General features: G+C 50.1%; 1 protein-coding gene across 1 annotated transcript; it reads left to right on the top strand.

The window, feature by feature from the left end:
- The first annotated feature begins 665 nt into the window (after positions 1-665).
- Positions 666-9,453, top strand: ADRB3 (adrenoceptor beta 3). The gene is made up of 2 exons (XM_026508347.4): positions 666-2,016; positions 8,460-9,453. Exons 1-2 carry the CDS (start codon positions 806-808, stop codon positions 8,491-8,493), a joined length of 1,245 nt encoding a protein of 414 aa, XP_026364132.4. The 5' UTR covers positions 666-805; the 3' UTR covers positions 8,494-9,453.
- Positions 9,454-17,961: the final 8,508 nt, after the last annotated feature.

Here is a 17,961-nt window from a genome sequence, read left to right on the forward strand (position 1 = left end):
AATCAAAATTTAAATGAGTAGGCAATGCTAAAGACTCCTGGAAAATGTCGAATTTCTCCAGTAACTGAAATGAACAAGAACGACAAAAAGACAACAGAGAACTGGAGGAGCAGGGGAGGATACACGAAACAGAAGAAGGGAAATGGCACAAATCTCATCGGAATGAGGTCTTGGGAGGAGAGAGAAGACACTGGCGGCCCTCTTCTACCTAGAATATTTTAGAGAAGGACACTCAGGTCGATGACGTGCTACCGCGGATCATTTTGCTTGCCCTGGGAGGGCTACCTTTTCCTCTAACAAGGTTAAGGTGGTGGTGGGGGGGCGGGTCTTCACTACCCTTCGCTAGCGTTGCTGCTGTGCTGGGTCTTCCCGGGAAATTGGTGCAGTTCCAGGAAATCAGTGCCGACGGAGTGCGGCGCGGAGTGCGCGCAGTGGTTACAGAGGCTGTGGGCACAACCGGCAGAGAAGTCCGGATGTCGGTACTCCAGCCATGGTTCAAGGAAAACTCAGGCATCCGTCTCTCTTCCCTCCCCTCCCTCCAATTCCCTTCCTGACACCCGGCGTCGAGACTGTTGGCCGCTGCCCCTTTAAGGGCCTCCACCCCACCCCACCCCCCACCAAGCGGTGGCACCAAGCGGGTGGGGGGGAGGCTGAGCGGTCTCGCCTGGTCATCTAGGGAAGATGGCCCAGGCGGAGGAAATCGCTCCCACGCCCCGCTGTCCCCTCCCCTGAGCTGGGGGAAGGGACCCATCTAGAAGGGAGACCCCCCTCTCTCTTTCCCTCCCGCCCCACGCGCGCCGCGGGAATGGCTCCGTGGCCTCACGGGAACAGCTCTCTGGCCTCGTGGCCGGCTGCTCCCACCCCGACGCCCAATACTGCCAACGCGAGTGGGCTGCCAGGGCTGCCGTGGGCGGTGGCCTTGGCGGGGGCGCTGTTGGCGCTGGAGGTGCTGGTCACCGTGGGAGGCAACCTGCTGGTAATCGTGGCCATCGCTCGGACGCCGAGACTCCAGACCATGACCAACGTGTTCGTGACTTCGCTGGCCACAGCCGACCTGGTGGTGGGACTCCTGGTAGTGCCGCCGGGGGCCACCTTGGCGCTGACTGGCCACTGGCCCCTGGGCGCCACTGGTTGCGAGCTGTGGACCTCAGTGGACGTGCTGTGTGTGACGGCCAGCATCGAAACCCTGTGCGCCCTGGCCGTGGACCGCTACCTGGCAGTGACCAGCCCGCTGCGCTACGGCGCGCTGGTCACCAAACGGCGCGCCCGGGCAGCAGTGGTACTGGTGTGGGTCGTGTCCGCCACGGTGTCGTTTGCGCCCATCATGAGCAAATGGTGGCGCGTGGGAGCCGACGCCGAGGCCCAGCGTTGCCACTCCAATCCACACTGCTGCGCCTTCGCCTCCAACATACCCTACGCGCTGCTCTCCTCCTCCGTCTCCTTCTACCTTCCGCTTCTCGTGATGCTCTTCGTCTACGCGCGCGTTTTCCTCGTGGCCACGCGCCAACGGCGCCTGCTGCGCCGGGAGCGGGGCCGCTTCCCGCTGGAGGAGTCCCCGCCGGAGGAGTCTCCGCCGGCTGCGTCTCGCTCTCCGTCCCCCGCCCCAGCCGGGCCGTGCGCCTCGCCGGCAGGGGTGTCCGCTTACGGTCGGCGGCCCGCGCGCCTTCTGCCTCTCCGGGAACACCGAGCCCTGCGCACCTTGGGTCTCATCATGGGTACCTTCACTCTCTGCTGGTTGCCCTTCTTTGTGGCCAACGTGACGCGCGCTCTCGGGGGCCCCTCTCTGGTTCCCGGCCCGGCTTTCCTGGCCCTTAACTGGCTGGGCTATGCCAACTCCGCCTTCAACCCGCTCATCTACTGCCGCAGCCCCGACTTTCGCAGCGCCTTCCGCCGCCTGCTGTGCCGCTGCCGGCTGGAGGAGCACCACGCCGCCGCCTCCCCGCCCGGCGACCCCTCGGGCGCCCCTGCGGCACTGACCAGCCCCGCGGAGTCCAGGCAGTGCCCACCGCTCGACGGGTAGGTAACCGAGGCGAGGAGGCCGGCGGCTCAGGACCAGGAAGCATTCGGTGTCTCTTTTGGTCATTTCCAGTTTGGGGTTCGGAAGGATAAGGTGGAGTTGGAGAGGTCTCTGCAGCGAAAAGAAGGGGGGACATGGAGTAGGGAACCAAAGTGGAGCCCAGGACCCTTTCTTCTCCCGCATCCGACCCACCTGCCCTAGGATTGAAGCAAAGGAGGGCAGCGGATTGCTCTTCACCCCAGGACCCACCCAGTGTGGGTCAGGAAGTGCGGTGGTATTCTGGGCCTGCCTGGTCAGCTGCAGATTTTCTAGCTCAGTTCTTTGGCCTCCCAGATTTCTTGCCACCCCTCGGGCTGGCTTTGACTTGCAGAGAAGACTGGAGGCCTTCCCAAACTCTCGGCCTCAGCTCTGGTTTCTCTGAAAGGTTTGATAGCTACGAAGTGATAGAATCCACTTGGGTATGAAGGATAACTGGGAGTGGGGGAACCCTGAGTGTCAGTTCTCCCTGGAAGGAGCAAGGCTGGGTTGGAGCTGGGGGTGGGTATTTTGTGGCTGGGTGGAGCCCGGATGCTTTTGTGTGATTACAAACAAATGCTTTCTAGGGTCCCTGACCTTTACTCCTTTCCTCTCCGTGCCCCTGTTCCCACCCGGTGCCCCTCACCCCAAGATATGTTATCTCCCTTTCTCAAAGCTTCCTGGGGAATTTCTTAGGTCCTGAACGACAAGAACCAACTCTGTCGATCCAGAACTTTTGGAAAGCCTCTGGCCCCTGTTTAGAATGAGCCCCGTGGAGTTTCCCAGCTGGAAATCTCTGACCTCCAGAAACTGATGACTTGGCCTTGGGATGGGGAGGGGTTTTCACCATCCTCTTGTCTCTCTCTTTCTGAGAGAAGTTTCGTATACCCCACCCCTGAACTTCACCACTACCTCAGCCGCTGAAGTCGCCCTTGGAGCAGCAGGACTAGCTTTCGTGGCGAGCCTATCACCTTGCTCACTTCTGTGCTTCTAGGGCAAAGAGAGCACTCCTCCTTCCATTCCTTCTGCTGCCTGGACCTGACGGGCCACGCAGTGTTCTTCAGGCTCGGTGGCCTAGGCTGGGAGCAGGAAGCTAGAAAAGGTCCAGGTTTGGGGTTTTGTCCCTGAGCCCATCGCTACAGATTTCTAAGCACCAGCCTCCCTCACTTTGGACACAGGACAGCTCCGATCTACCTCACAGCAGTGTCAGAGGACTTCTTCAGGGTTCTGGGGGGCTGGACGGTGAACCATTAGAACGGATCCCTTCTTTTCCTTCGAACATCAAATTAATAAATATTACTGAATTCAATTCATCCCCTGCCTTCTTTTCTCCCTTTCTTTCCCCTATAATCCACTTACTCCCTTCTTAGAGATGGCTTTTGACAGATGTAAAAAATTAGGACGAATCCTTGCCCCTTTCTTCCTAATCATCATGAAACAAAAGATGAAAAGTCTGGGTAAAGGGGAGTGAACTTGAACCTTTGCCACTCCTGCACCCCCATCTTTCCAAAATTCATGGAATCCAGTTGCAAGTGGGTAGCAACGCCAAGCTGCCCCAAGGACTTGAGTGCAGTGCTCACAGGAGGACAGAGTTTGCTGTGCTCAGGGTCAGAGCGGATGGGGTGTATGTCGGCTCCCATGCTATAAGCCAGTGGTGCAGTTGTAAGACCGCATTGCCATGGGGAACCAGTTTTGTCTAGCATCGTGTGTGTGTGTGTGTGTGTGTGTGTGTGTGTGTGTGTGTGTCTGGAGGCGCAGAGCATTGTTTGTGTTGGGCAAATGTCTTTGGTTATAAATATATTCTGACGTCTCCCATCCTTTCCACAACCTCTCCCTTTCCTGGGCTGCAGAAATCAATGTTATCCTTTTGAAGTAAAACTGGAGTTACAAGTTTGAGTCCGTTGATAATTTTCCCCCCTTATTCCTATTCTTAAGAAACTCATCAGGCAGTTTCCTATGGAAAGAAAATGTCTGTGGAAATCACTGAATCATTTCGTGAGTTCTTATTTAAACTCCATAAGCAGAGACCATTGTCCGGGGTGATTTGTAGGACGGCTAGTAAATCACCAAATGTTTAATGTGCTGTGTGACAGCAGAGTACAACCCACGGCTAGGGCCAGGGGCTCCAGAGTTATAAAACTTCAGTTTGCCCTGAGGATAAGCTCAGTGGATTTCCACATATGGGTGTTCCCTGTGAATTGGACCTGGCCTCTGTCGCTCCCTTTTCTCCAGGAGCCCAGGTTTTATTTCTTAGGATGTTTGCATACCAAACATGACTTTCTCCTTCTCAATCCAGAGCTGTGTGAGATCTCTGGGGTCTGAGGTGTGGGAGGTTTCTTGGCAAGGACTCAACTTCTGAATGCTTAGTGGAGAAGGAAGTCTTGCTTTGGCCTGGGAAAAAATATGAGGGCCTCCTCTCTCCATCTCTGGATATTTTTCCAACATCACTGAGGAAAGTTGTCCAGTCAGTCCTAGGCAGGAAGAAGGATGATTTTTGGGGGGGAGTGGGGCTCTGGTTTGTAGAAATGTCCTTGAACATTATCCAAGAGCTCATACTGCGTGAGTCTCGCTTGACACCCACCCATGTACCAGCTGTCAGGCCCCGTTAGAGTGTTTAGACTTGCACTGGGCTGTGGACTCCATCTGCAAATTGTCACCAGTGCATCTGACAGACGGAGAGTCCGCCATGCTGGTCATCCCTCCCGCAACTCAACTCGTGGCCAGGTGTCAGGCTGAGGGAGATTTACATCTTGGACGCTGAGCAGGCTGCTTTTGCAAGCACGGGGCCTGAGCACTTGAACTGTGGAAGACAAACAGCCACCCTCCCAACCCAGAGAGGTGAAGGCTTACAGACCAGTGAGGACGAAAGAGCCCGCGGAACCCTGGCCTTGCCAGAGTCTGTTAGCTGGAGCTGGGCGTGGGCAGAAATGACCCGCCGAAGGGGGCTGAGCTCAGTGGAGAGGGAATGAGGAGTGACAGGGTGTTCCAGAGGTGGCTTACCTTCCGCATCAGGTCGACAGGTGGAACCGCTAAGGAGGAGGAGGCCGAATTAGGGTAAGGAGGAGGTTGAGAACAGGCTTTCCTAGGACTCTCCCCGTGGTAGATTCTTCTGGGGGATGGTGGTAGGTGCAGGCTGTGGGTCTCATGGGTAGTCACAGGGCTATAATCCCACACCGGCTTCATTCCTCAGCTCTTAGTAGGAACAGCGTCTCCCCCTTTCATTCTGGGGGAACGGGTGAGGGCCACGGGAATACTGCTCCTTTATGTTTTGATCCTGAAAGTCAATCATCTGGGCTCCGGGCTCCCTCTCGTGCTTCCTGGCTACAGATGTCTGTGTTTGCATGTCTCCCCAGGGGACAAGGGGGAACCTGCAGTGGGGAGGGGGCACAGCTGATACTCTCCCCCACCCCCATGCGATAGGCCCTGGATGTGGTCCACTGTAGGCCAATTAGTTAAAACAATATGCAACTCAGTTAAATTAGCAGAAACTCCAGGAGGAGCAAAAACTATTATGAGATTAAGGAAAATCAAAACGGTTTCATCAGCATCCTCATCTATAAAGTAAAGGGAGAAAGGTTGACTTTCTCTCGTCTCTTGCCTTCGGAGGGGGAATGAGGGTCCCCGGGATGGCTGGCTCCCCTAAAGTTCTGTGCAGACCGAGGCTGAGCGAGCTTCGCAGCTTCGGCCTTTGCTCCACCGCAGGCATAAGCGGTGCTGGGCGCCCCCTCATGGTGATAGCGGGTACAGCAGGTGTGGGCTTGGTGCCGCTCTGTTGAGTAGACCGGCAAGCAGGAATGCGGTTTTCCCAAAGGCCAGGGACGATCAGAGCTGGGAGAGATGGTCGAAATGATTTAGTCCAATCCTTTGATAAAGTGGATGAAGAAACTGACTTCTAGAGAGGTGAACTGTAAGTAGCCAAGATTACTTTAGTCAGAGAAAGGCAACACGGGTAGTGTATCAGAGGACTAAATCTGGAGCTGGAGAAGCAAGGAAGGGAGAAGGAAGGAAATGGCCATTTATTGAGCACCAGTCCACAGGCCAATACTGTAAGATGTGATCTACAAATATTACGTTGAAGTAATAACAAATAGTTGAGCCTCATAGAAATCAAATAGCTTCTAACCCAGTCTACCGGACTCCAAAGTTCATTTTCTTCTCCTCCACACACCCTGATAATCAGTTAGGTGACACTGAGCAGGTTACATGGCACCTCTGACATTTTGTTTGCCTGTGACTCAAATGGAGCTTCTATTATTGTTCTACTCAGCTCACGCAGACCAGTTTTGAAGACCAAATGAGACCCCGCATATAAAACAGTTTGGAAACCGATAGGGCTCCTTCAGTGTAAACAGTGTCATCAGAGTAGGGAGCAAGGATTCGTCTCAGGCCTCCTGGTTTTGATCTGTGGGTAGTCCTGCTTCCACGGACAGCCTAGATCTTGGACTTGTCTTTGACCGGGGTGGGCATGTCCCTCCTGGTCTTTCTTCTGCAAGTTCATCCCTGCCTCAGATTGTTGCCCCTGGTTTCATATCCAGGTCACTGCACACACCAGCTCCCCCCAACCCCTCCCGGTTCTTTTTTCACATTCAGACTGGTCTGCCTGCGCCTGACATTTTGGTCCTGTTTTGGATCACCCTTCTGCTTCTCACACAGCATATGTGATGAGCTAAATTTTAAGGATGGAAGTTTAGGACAGAGGGCACTTCTGGATGTCAGGGCTTTATAGTATATTATAGGAAAGGTTCATTAGAATGGGGCCCTAAAGAACCCAAAGAGAAGACAGTCTATTAGTTTGCTAGGGCTGGCATAACAAATTCCTTTTCCCATAGTTCTAGAGGCTGGAAATAGAAAATCAAGGTGTTGGCAGGATCATGGTCTCTCTGAAGGTTCTAGGGGAGGAGTCCTTGGTTGGCTCTTGTAGCTTCTCACGGTTGCGGGCAATCCTTGGCATTGCTTGGCTTGTAGTGGTGTCTTTACAACTTCTGCCTCCGTCTTCACACGGCTATCTCCCCCTGTGTGTCTGTGTCCACATTTCCCCTCTTCTTATAAGGACACCAGTCATTGGATTAGGGCCCGACTCAATTCAGTATGAGCTCATTTTAACTTGATTACATCAGCAAAGACCCTATTTCCAAAAAAGTTCACATTCACAGGTTCTGGGGGTTAGGACTGCAGCATATCTTTAAGGGGGACATGATTCAACCCACAACAGAAGGTATCATGGGGAAGGAGTAATATTATCCTCCTAGCTTTTCCATGTTCATCTTATTCCTGCTGTTTAAAAAAAAAAAAACACACATTTTCAAGGTTCTGCTCCATTCCATACTCAGAAGGGTGGTAGGGGTGCTATCTATTCCTGGATTTCCATTTCTGGACCTTTCTTCCCTTCTTCCTGGGCCCCAGATTTGAGAAGCCACTGAGCAAGTGAGACCTTGTGTTTGTTGTCTCCTGTGGACAGAAGTTGCTCTCCATTCTCCATTCTTCCCTTCTTCCTGTAGTGATAGAACCCCTAAGTTTCAGCTGGGCACATGGTCTTGCTAAAGACATATTGCAGCTTCCTGGCAGACATAGGTGTGACCATGTGACTAAGTTCTAGCCAATTGAGGTGTACAGCTTCCAGGTCTGCCATTAAAGGGAAGGGGCATATCCTCAACATCCATGTCTTCCCTTCCCACTGGCTGGAATGCAGGTGTGATGGTAGGAACTGAAGCAGCCACCTTAGGTCATGAGATAGCAACCGTGTGTTACAGGCGGCAGAAGAACCAGATAGGAGGAGCCTGGGTGTTCAACAGTGTGGAGTCACCATGTCCACCATGGATTGCTTATGTTTAAGACTCTTACATGAAAGAAAAATACACTATCTTGTTTAAGCCAGAGTTATTTTAGCTTTTTTTTTTTAATAGCAACCGAATCACACAAATTCATCAATGAAGGGTTTACAAAAGAGGGTATAAATGAATGGGCATCTGCTGACCTTCTGTGATGAATGCAGCCTGGATGACAGAGCTGCCTTGTTTTGTACCTCTCGGGGCACCCCTGGTCTCCGGGAACTGGCTTCTCTATAGAGTCAGAGTTCGTGCGGCACCCGAGACCACCAAGTCTGTCTCTTTGACATGGGGACAATGATCAGTGAGCGTATTCATTTTCCAAGGCTGCCGCAACAAGTTGCCGTGATCTTGGTGGCTTAAAACAACAGAAATGTATTCTGTCACAATGCTGGAGGCCGGAAGTCTGAAAGCAAGGTGTCAACAGAACTGGCTTCTTCCGGAGGCTCTGAGGAGGAATCTCTCCCATGATTTTTTCATAGCTTCTGGTGGCTCTGGCAATTTTTAGCATCCTTGGCTTATAGACATATCTCACTCCAATCTCTACCTCTGTCCTCACTTTCTTCCGGTGTCCATGTGTGTCTCTTTTCTGTCTCTTATAGGGACACACGTCATTGGATTTGGAGCCTATCCTAATCTGGAATAATCTCATCTCAAGATCCCTACCTTAATTATATCTGCAAAGACCCTTAATCCAAATAAGGTCACATTATGAGATTCCAGGTTGACATATACTTGGGGACTACCATTCAACCCACTACTATAGTGAGAGACACTTACAAATCCTTTAACTGAGAGTGCTGGTCTTGAAGATTATCGTCCACTCCCGTTGCCCCACAGGAAAGGGCTTTTCTCTCCAGAAGCTCTTAGACTCTGTGGTAGGCAGAGCTGAGAACTCCCAAGGACCCCTGTCCTTGTATAATTCCCTCCCCTTGAATGTGGGTGGGACCTATAATTTTCTTCGAAGAACTAATAATATGGCAAAAGTGATGGGGTATCCCTCCTGTGATTATGTTATATTACATGACAGAGGTGAAGGGTGAGATGTAATTAAGGTCTCTAATCAATTGTTTTAAGTTAATTAAAAGGCAGATTATCCTGGGTGGGTCTGACCTAATCAGGCAAGCCCTTTAAAAGAAGGCCAGAGGTCAAAGATGGAAGAAGTCAGAAAGATACTCCTGCTGGCCTCGAGGAAGCTAGCCACCAGGAATTCCACAACTGCAAGGAAGTGGATCCTGCCAACAAGCACGTGAGTTGGAAGAGTACACTGAGCGTCAGATGAGACCGTGGCCCTGGCTGACATCTTCACTGTAGCCTGGTGAGACCCTGAGCAGAAGATCAAGCTCCTGGGGCGCCTGGGTGGCACAGCGGTTAAGCGTCTGCCTTCGGCTCAGGGCCTGACCCCGGCGTTCTGGGATCGAGCCCCACATCAGGCTCCTCCGCTATGAGCCTGCTTCTTCCTCTCCCACTCCCCCTGCTTGTGTTCCTTCTCTCGCTGGCTGTCTCTATCTCTGTCGAATAAATAAATAAAATCTTTAAAAAAAAAAAAAAAAGAAGATCAAGCTCCTGCGTACAGACTCTTGAGACATGGAAACTGTGAGGTAATAAATGTGTGTTGTTCTAAGCTGTTAAGTTTGTTGTAATTTGTTACACGACGACAGAAAACAAATGCAGTCACTGCACAATCCTGCCCAAGCCTGCTCTTTCTAACAGCCCTTCTTTGGTGGTGTTTTGTTTTCTTTTGTTTTTTAAAGTTTATTTACTTAAGCAATCTCTACACCCAAGGTGGGGCTGGAACTCACGACCCTGAGATCAAGAGCTGCCCACTCCCCGGATGCCCCCGTCTGGCGGTGTTTTTAAAGGTTTCCCATCAGAAATCAAAATCCAGTGGGACCACAAGCTCAGGAAGATCCCATGTGACCTGCCACAGTTTACTATTCTCCCAAAGGACTATCGGAGACTCTTGCTTGGGTGTCTGAGGAACAGGGTCTTTCAGTCTTTATCTTTCATGAAGGCCTGAGGGAATGACCAGTCATTCTATGATTCCTTGGCCCCCACACACCTTTTTAAGAAAATGGGGAGCTAAAGGTTCAAAAGCGATTTATTTCTGAGTTGCTGGTGAGGAGCCATCCTTTATACCACAAAGACACAACAAACGTAGTTCCCAAAATCTCTTTAGCAAGAACCCAGGATTGTTGCTTCCGCTGCTGGTATTCTCAAAAGGGAGAAGGGATGGGTCACTTCCGCCCAGGGAAGAGAGAAGTGGGGACAGGAGAGCTTTGCATCAGCTCAGCGCCACCCACGGTGTCTTTGGTTTCTCTCCAGTCACTGGATCATGTGAGTGAGCCCTTCCTCCCCGGCCTCCCCCTGGGCCCAAGTCTGAACCTAATTGATGTTAACATTCTCCTAGAACCACAGGGAGGGAGACTGGGGAACTAAGGGAAGAAGCATAGGCAGCTGCCAATGGAGAAATTCCTACCAATTTGGGGGAAGGAGAAACATATGGAGCTGAGGGCGAGTTTTACTGCTCCAGCAACCTCAAGATCCAGAGCCTAGCTGAGTGATGGCTTCCTACCATTTTCAAGGGAGGAACTAGTCTTTTCTTTTTAAAGATTTATTTATTTATTTATTTATTTATTTATTTATTTATTTATTTATTTATGAGAGAGAGAGCATGAGTGAGCGAGAAAGTGCGCTTGAGCGGGGGTGGGGCAGCGGGGGAGGGAGAGAGAGAATCTCAAGCAGAATCCTCACTGAGCCTGGAGCCCGATGGATGGACAGATGGACTGACAGACGTACAGGACACAGGGCTCGATCCTAGGACCCTGAGATCATGACCTGAGTCAAGATTAAGAATCAGACGCTTAATCGACTGAGCCACCCAGGTGCCCCGGGAAGAACTAGTCCTAAGAACAAACTAGTTCTTACCCCTAACCCACTCATGCTCATCCCCTTGGTAGGGTTGCTGGCTAGCTGATATCGACCTGGGTGGTCTGGTATTGGACTTCTGACCTCATGAAATGAAAAACTATTTATAAACTTTGCCTATCCTGTCCTTTAACGTTTTTTGCAAGTTGTGATAAAAAATTCTTTAAAAAAACAGGAGATAGAAAGTTGAACAAAAATAAGTGGAAATTATTATTGACACATAAGATATAGTTTAAGTTAAGGGGATATTTTTCAGGACTGTCCCTGCTTGCCAACATCTCCCTCAATGCTTGGTCTAGTGCCTGGTACTTTTAGGGAGGACACCTGTCAAGTCTACCCGTGAGCCACTGCCATTGCTCGGGCTCTCATCACTTCTTAACCAAATTAACTACAATAGACTCCACTTGTCTTGCCGAGTTCTGAGTACCCTTCAATTTATCTCCCACAAGCCCCCAGAGAGATTCTTCTAAAATATAAATCTGACCATGTCATTCTCTTCCTTAAAATCATTCAATGGCTTTCCAAAGCATTTGGGGTAAGATTCAGACCCCTCAACACAGAGGTGTGGCATTAAATGGACAGTGCCTACCTTCCTTACCCGATTCCCCACCACTCTCTTCCCCCGTACACTGTTACTCCAACCACACTTACATTTACTAAAGAACTCATTTTCTTCTTCATCTTTGTATCTTCACACAGACTGTACCCTCTGTCACCCATGTAAACACGGATTGTACACTGTTCATCCACTCGTCCATCCTTCTTGGCAGTACCAGTGAGAAGAGACTCTAGATATACTACACAGTAAAACTGATACAGTTTGCCAAGGACTTGAATGTAGGGTACAAGAGAAAAAGAGAGATGTCAGGGATGAGACCAAGATTTTTGGCCTGACCACCTGGCAGAATGGATTTACCAAAATGAGGGGGGTGGCGAGGGAAGTGGGATATGAAATTATGAGTTAGTTTTTGGGCACAGTGAATTTGAAAAGTCTATTAATTATTTGTTGGAGTATCAATAGGCATTTGGATTTCCAAATCTGTAGGTTAGGAGGGAAGTTGGAACTGGATAGATAAATCTGACAGATGGCTATTTAAGCTCATGGAAGTGGATGAGCTCACCGGCATGATGACCATAGACAGAGAAGAGAAAAATTCAGTGTATCAAATCAAGACGTCGTATACCTTAAACTCACACAATGTTTGTTATAGGCCAGTTAGATCTCAGTAAAGCTGGAAAAAGATAAAACAACTTCAAGCATGAAAAAAAAAAAAAAAGGAATTCCGAGGACCAAGCCCTGGAGCATTCTAACATCTAGAGGTCAGAAATAGAAGAAACCAGCAAAGGCAACTGAGAAGCAGCAGCTGTGGGGTGAAAGGAGAAGCAACAGTAAGTAGCATCCTGGATGCCGTGGGAAGAAAGTGTTTTAAGGAGAAAGTGGCCAGTTGTGTCATACGCTGCTGACACACCAGATAACAGGAGGACCGAGAACACATCATTGTCATTTGTGACCTTGATGAGAGCAGCTTACTGGCGTGGAGGTGATGGAGTGGGCTCAGTAGGACTTGGGAGGTGAAGAAGTAGAGATAGAAAGTATAAACCATTCTTTCCGTAGCTGCTGTTCTGAAGAGCATCAGAGAAATGTGGTGGGTGGATGATCTCGTTGTCATCTTAGTTAATCTGGGCACCCTGTTTCCCAGAATTCTTGTTAGATTTCCGGTTAGGGTTGACCAAAAGAGGAGAAACTTGCCGAAGATATGAGAGCCAGAAGAGAAGTGGAACCCCTTAATACCTGAAGGACTTCAGGGTGAGATATAGAAAGCAGAGGTGCTGTGTGGGTCCTGGCTTGTCTTCAGCCTCTCCTCCGTGCCAGGTCCAGCTCTGCGTCCCGAGTGTGGACTCTGCTGACTGCGGGATCACACACCACTGGGCACTTGGCTGCAGACCCGCAGAAGTGGGAGCTGCACAGAAGCCCTATCTTCCCGTAGACCTCTCCACGCATTTGCCCTTCTGAGTCCCAATTCTGCGCCTAGTTGTGTCCCACGTCTCAGATTTCCCTGTAAACTCTGATTTGTCCATCTCGGGGTGCTTCAAGAAGGCTGATTAAGGATTTTTCTTTAAATCTCCAACTCCCTCCCCTGGACCTTCCTTTCCTGGGGTCCTCTTCCAATTGTGTGAGGTCTAATTCCTACAATACCCACATGACAAAAGACAACTGCACGACAGTGCAGCCAGGACCCAGGGCACAAAGGCAGAGGGTGGACTGAGATGGGGCTCAGAAGAGGTGGGCTCGAGCATGGTACTAAGAGAAAAGACAGACTTGGTGGGTACTTTGCAAGTAGATGGGCAGCTGTGATGGGAGCCCATGAAACCCTCTTCCGATAGCTTTTCCCGTCTCTGTGAAATAAGTAAGTACCCTCAGTAGTTGAAACTTCTGGGAGGAAGTGTGGGGTGTTGGAGGAAAGAGGGAAAGGGGTGATATAATTGTGAAAATTTGTCTTTTTTGGCGGCCCAACCTGTGCACCTCTTTCTAAAGTTTGGAGAATTCTCCATTTTCTGACTCGTCGGAAGGCAGAGCCCACCTGCCGTAACTGAAGCTGGAATGACCAGACCCTCTCTCCTCCCACCCCTTAACTAGAGCTTTGGGGGAGGGAGGCAGAGGGTCACGTGAGTGGGTTCAGCCGATCGGGCACAGACTTCCTGGTCTGTGGGCCTTCAGAGCCGAAGTTGGGAAGGAAGGACCCTGGAGGGTCATGACCCACAGCAGTAGTTGTGGCAGCAAAGACCCATCTCTGGGACCTGCAGTGGCAGCCGGCCTTCCGGGGCTGGTCACTGTGCTATCTGATGTTCAGCAGTAGGACCCCCACCCCTTCCTTTCATGGTCTGATGGTGGCCGGGCTTCCTGCTGCCAAATCTCCAGCCTCTCTATCGGTTATGCGAGCTACCTTATATCTTTTCAATAAATCCCTCTTATACGTAAATCAGCTAGAGACCATTTCTGTTGCTTGAATCTAACCAAGAGCTTAAACGGGTACTGACAGGAATCAGAGACTTGAGCCAACTAACATTTTTTTCCCAATTTCTCTTCACAGGCAGTTGGTGTCATTTGGGGGGTTTCCTACATGGTGTGGCCAGTAGCTTCTGAGAGCTTTAGGGTCATGTCCTTATGGCTCTATGACTAGCGAGTAATGAACGGCTCTTCCCTGCCAGCTCCAGTAAGACTCCAAGAGCCCAGGCTTGAGCCACACGCCTCTTCCCCGAGCAAGCGCTGGCACTCGGGATTCAGGGACCAGTAGGAAAAGGGTTTCTGGGTGGACTCAGTGAAAAATCGCCACCTTCCTCCTTTTGGAAGCTCATCAGCCCATTTTTTTTCTCCAAACATGTAATTTTCAGAATGGTCAAAACTAACATAATACAGTGACATGCAAGTAAAACCTCGCTCTCTCCTCCCCAAAAGGAACAACCCAAACTCACATCCAACATCCAGCTCAGAGTTTGGATCTCTGGGTGAGGTGCACTTTCTTCATCTGAAAGAGGCTATACCCGTAATACTGCCGCTTGTGGACTAAAACTGAATTTAACTATTCCCGAATACATCCAATGTTCAATGCTGGGAGAGAAATGGTTATAAAGGCCATCTAGAAAAGCGGGGAAGGGGAGCAACACACAGTGATCATTAGTCCAGGGCACAGACCACATTTCTGTGGACAGGGACACAAGGGGCAACCGTTTTTTTGATCCACGTTCCTAGCGATGGAGTGAAGTCTTTGGATCAGCTAATAAGGGCACCCTTCTCTCCCAACCCTTCAGGATTTTTCTTTACCCTTTGTCCTCCTAGGCTGAGCCTGCGGGGGGCTATGGGAAGATTGCCCGGTGAAGACAATTCCACTTAAGCTGCCAACTTCTGTGAGCATGGTTACTAGAACCTGAAGATTGGGGCTTGCAATTTTCTGGGAGGGGAGAGCCCTTTAAACACCTAGTCTGTTCAGATGTTAGTGTGAACCTCCCAAATGCTCTGTTATAAACTCTATAGTCAAAACTTCCTTGGACATTGATTTTGTAGTTTCTGTCTCTCGGTAACCTGAGGGACATGCTCATTTCCATAATAAACCCCACACAATTCTATAATATTGGTTTATCCCCATTTAAAAATGCATAGGGGCACCTGGGTGGCACAGTCCATTAAGCATCGGACTCGCTTTTGGCTCAGGTCGTGATCTCAGGGTCGCGAGATCAAGCCCCATGTCGGGTTCTGTGCTCAGTGCAGAGTCTGCTTAGGATTCTCCCTCTCCCTCGGCCCCTCCTGCTCATGAACGCTCTCTCTCTCTAAAAATAAATAAATGAATCTTAAAAAAATAAAATAAAATGCATACATTGAGGTGGAGAGATTTTAAGCCACTTACCTAAGGGTATACAGGTAGTAAGGGGAAGAGCTGAGACGGAAAGGCAGGTCTGCCTAGCACCAAAGACCCCCTCTGTCCACTCCACTGTGAGGCTCTAGGTGACAGCGGGGAGGAGGAGGGTCCTACCTCTGAGTGCTGTGCCAAGAGGGGAGGTAGATAAGAGCTGAAGGAACTATTTTCAGGGGACTCAGGGTTACAGTCCTGTACTGACTGCTCTGGTAGGTGAGAGTTTATGGCTTTGGAGGAGAATGACCCTGGCATCCACGCGGATGTCCTGTAGTTGTCAGGGTGGTCCCGGGTACCCGCGGCAGTGGGGGAAATGCTGAACTCAGGTGATATCCTAAGGAACAGATGTGGACGAGGTGGCTAGGACTGGATGAATGTGAAAGAATTTTCCCCAAAGTCACAGAAGAACGTCCTAAGAATGGTCAGGAACAGCTGGGGAAGACTAAGATCAGCTGGTGGTCCATACTGTGTAGGAAAAGGCAGGTTATTCTGGTTAATTGAACCATGTTTGTACCTGGGCTGCTGAGAGATGGGAACCTGGGGCCAAAGACACTCCACTCCCAGTGTTCGGCTGATCAGCTCCCAGGCAGAGCCTCTGGCACAAGCCAGCCAACTCCTTGTGATGACTGCCCCCTGCTGTCACACTGCATCGGCTGGGGTAGTCCAGAGAAAAACCTTCCCTGCACCCCACTGCTGCTGAGACAGCAACAGCGACCCTGGATGTTTAACGGATTGGGAAGTACCAGGTCAACACACATAAAAATAGGCATTAGAACTGATGGTTTTTAAGACTTCGGAATGGATGATGCAGTGAAAGCTTGCTGACCGCCTTTTTAGCACCACCACCCCTCCCCCCCCCAGCCACCATTTTCATTTTTAAGAACACTTGAGATCTCTTTTAGGGAAACCTTCGGTCCTTTCTGAATTGTGTGGTCTGGGAGGGAGCCACCCCAGCCTCAGCTCTAGGTGGTTGGTTTAAACTCACTAGAGTATCCCATCCTCAGCCACGATAAGGTCAGAGATGGGCCAGTGACTCACTGCAGCCAAGAGAATGGAAAAAGGAGGCTGGGGGCTTCAGGGAAGCAAACGTCCTCGTTCTTCCTGGGACCTAAGAGAAGAGATGCTCTCCCTTCCTCTGGATTGTAAGGCTGTGATGTCCGGAAAGGCTGCAGCCATTTTTGAAAACATAAACACAGTGTTTGAATGGGAAATCTATGCGCTTGGTTTCTCATTTCCCGAGTACAAAATGGGGTACAGTGAAAAGCAAGTCAGCCTTGTTCCCTGTCCTTGTCCGTCAGCCGTCCAGTTCTACTTTCCAGAGGCGGTCACTGTTACCTGCTACTGGAGTATATTCTTCCAGAGATTTTTCCATGCATATACATGCAAATGTATCTTATTCCACCCCCCCTTGACCCCCCCCAAATGTTCCTCCACTTTGCTCTCTATTCTGTAGCTCCCTGGTTTTTACTTAAGGAGGTATCTTGGAGATTTTTCCACATCTGTACACAGAGGGCTACCTTTAACAGCTGCATAGAATTCCATTATATGGCTGTCCCATTATTAATTCAAACATGCCTTTAGTAATTGGCATTTCGTTTATTTGCAAATAGAGCTGCGATGTAAATTTCTTTCAAATGCGTATCATTTTGCACTCGTTACATTCACTTTTGCTCCTGTGCCCAGAGTCGGCTGGAGAACAAAGCTGAAGCAACCAGCAGAGCAGAGCCAAGGAAATCACAGGGAATGAAGCTGCAGCTCGGGCGACACGTCGACACTCTGGACTGAACTGTGATCGAAGTCAGATGTGCCCTGGCCTGCCCAGTTATAGAACCAATAAATGATCTCTCTTGCTCAAGCTAGCTTGGGTTGGATTTCTTATTTACTTGCAACAGAAACAATTCTGATTGGCGCACATGTTAAAATTCTCACAACTGAAATGTGAAGTGAAAAATGTATGATGACAATTACATCATAATTTAATATCAGTTGTCTTAAAATATAAACATCATAGGAGAGACATTGGAAGGGGGTGCACCAAAACTGATAAGTGTGGTTGTAGATTGTTCGTAGCAAATCGGTGTTCTTCATTATAGTTTCTTGAGGTTTTAAAGTGTTCTACGGGGGTGCCTGGGTGGCACAGCGGTTAAGCGTCTGCCTTCGGCTCAGGGCGTGATCCCGGCGTTATGGGATCGAGTCCCACATCAGGTTCCTCCACTGGGAGCCTGCTTCTTCCTCTCCCACTCCCCCTGCTTGTGTTCCCTCTCTCGCTGGCTGTCTCTATCTCTGTCAAATAAATAAATAAAATCTTAAAAAAAATAAAATAAAGTGTTCTACGATAAGAGGGATGATTTTCATAATCATTTGTCACAAGGCAGGTTCCCTGGAAGCACAGCCTGAGAAAGGGATTTGGGGGTCTGGATTTGCAGAGGGAGCACGCTGTAGGAGGAACCAGTAAGGAAGCAGAACTGTGAAGGGGAAACAGGCCTGGCAAGGATGCGGTCCCAGGTCAAGTCTAGCCTTGACCTGATTTGGGGGGCACGGGGGAAGGCTGTGCTGTGCAAGTGGAGCCAAGAGATATCCCAAGACAAGGAGGCCTGGCCTTTTGTACGCCTGGATCAGAGTCATTGGCTGCCCCCTGTTGGCGGAGGTGTAAACTGCCAGGTGGTTTCCAGGTGAGCTGACCCCTGTCAGCCAAGGGCTATTCTCCAGAGAGCTGGATCTGGAAGCCAGGCGGGTAAAGGGTATCTGCGAGAGACGCCGGCAGTGT

Source organism: Ursus arctos, unplaced genomic scaffold (genome assembly GCF_023065955.2).
Source record: "Ursus arctos isolate Adak ecotype North America unplaced genomic scaffold, UrsArc2.0 scaffold_27, whole genome shotgun sequence".
NCBI lineage: Eukaryota > Metazoa > Chordata > Mammalia > Carnivora > Ursidae > Ursus > Ursus arctos.

Bases quoted from the DNA above. Each gene is read 5' to 3' on its own strand.
- ADRB3 (XM_026508347.4), top strand. From the start codon at position 806: ATGGCTCCGTGGCCTCACGGGAACAGCTCTCTGGCCTCGTGGCCGGCT. The intron at 2,017-8,459 runs GTAGGTAACCGA...TGTCTCTTATAG, and splicing joins CAGTGCCCACCGCTCGACGG to GGACACACGTCATTGGATTT.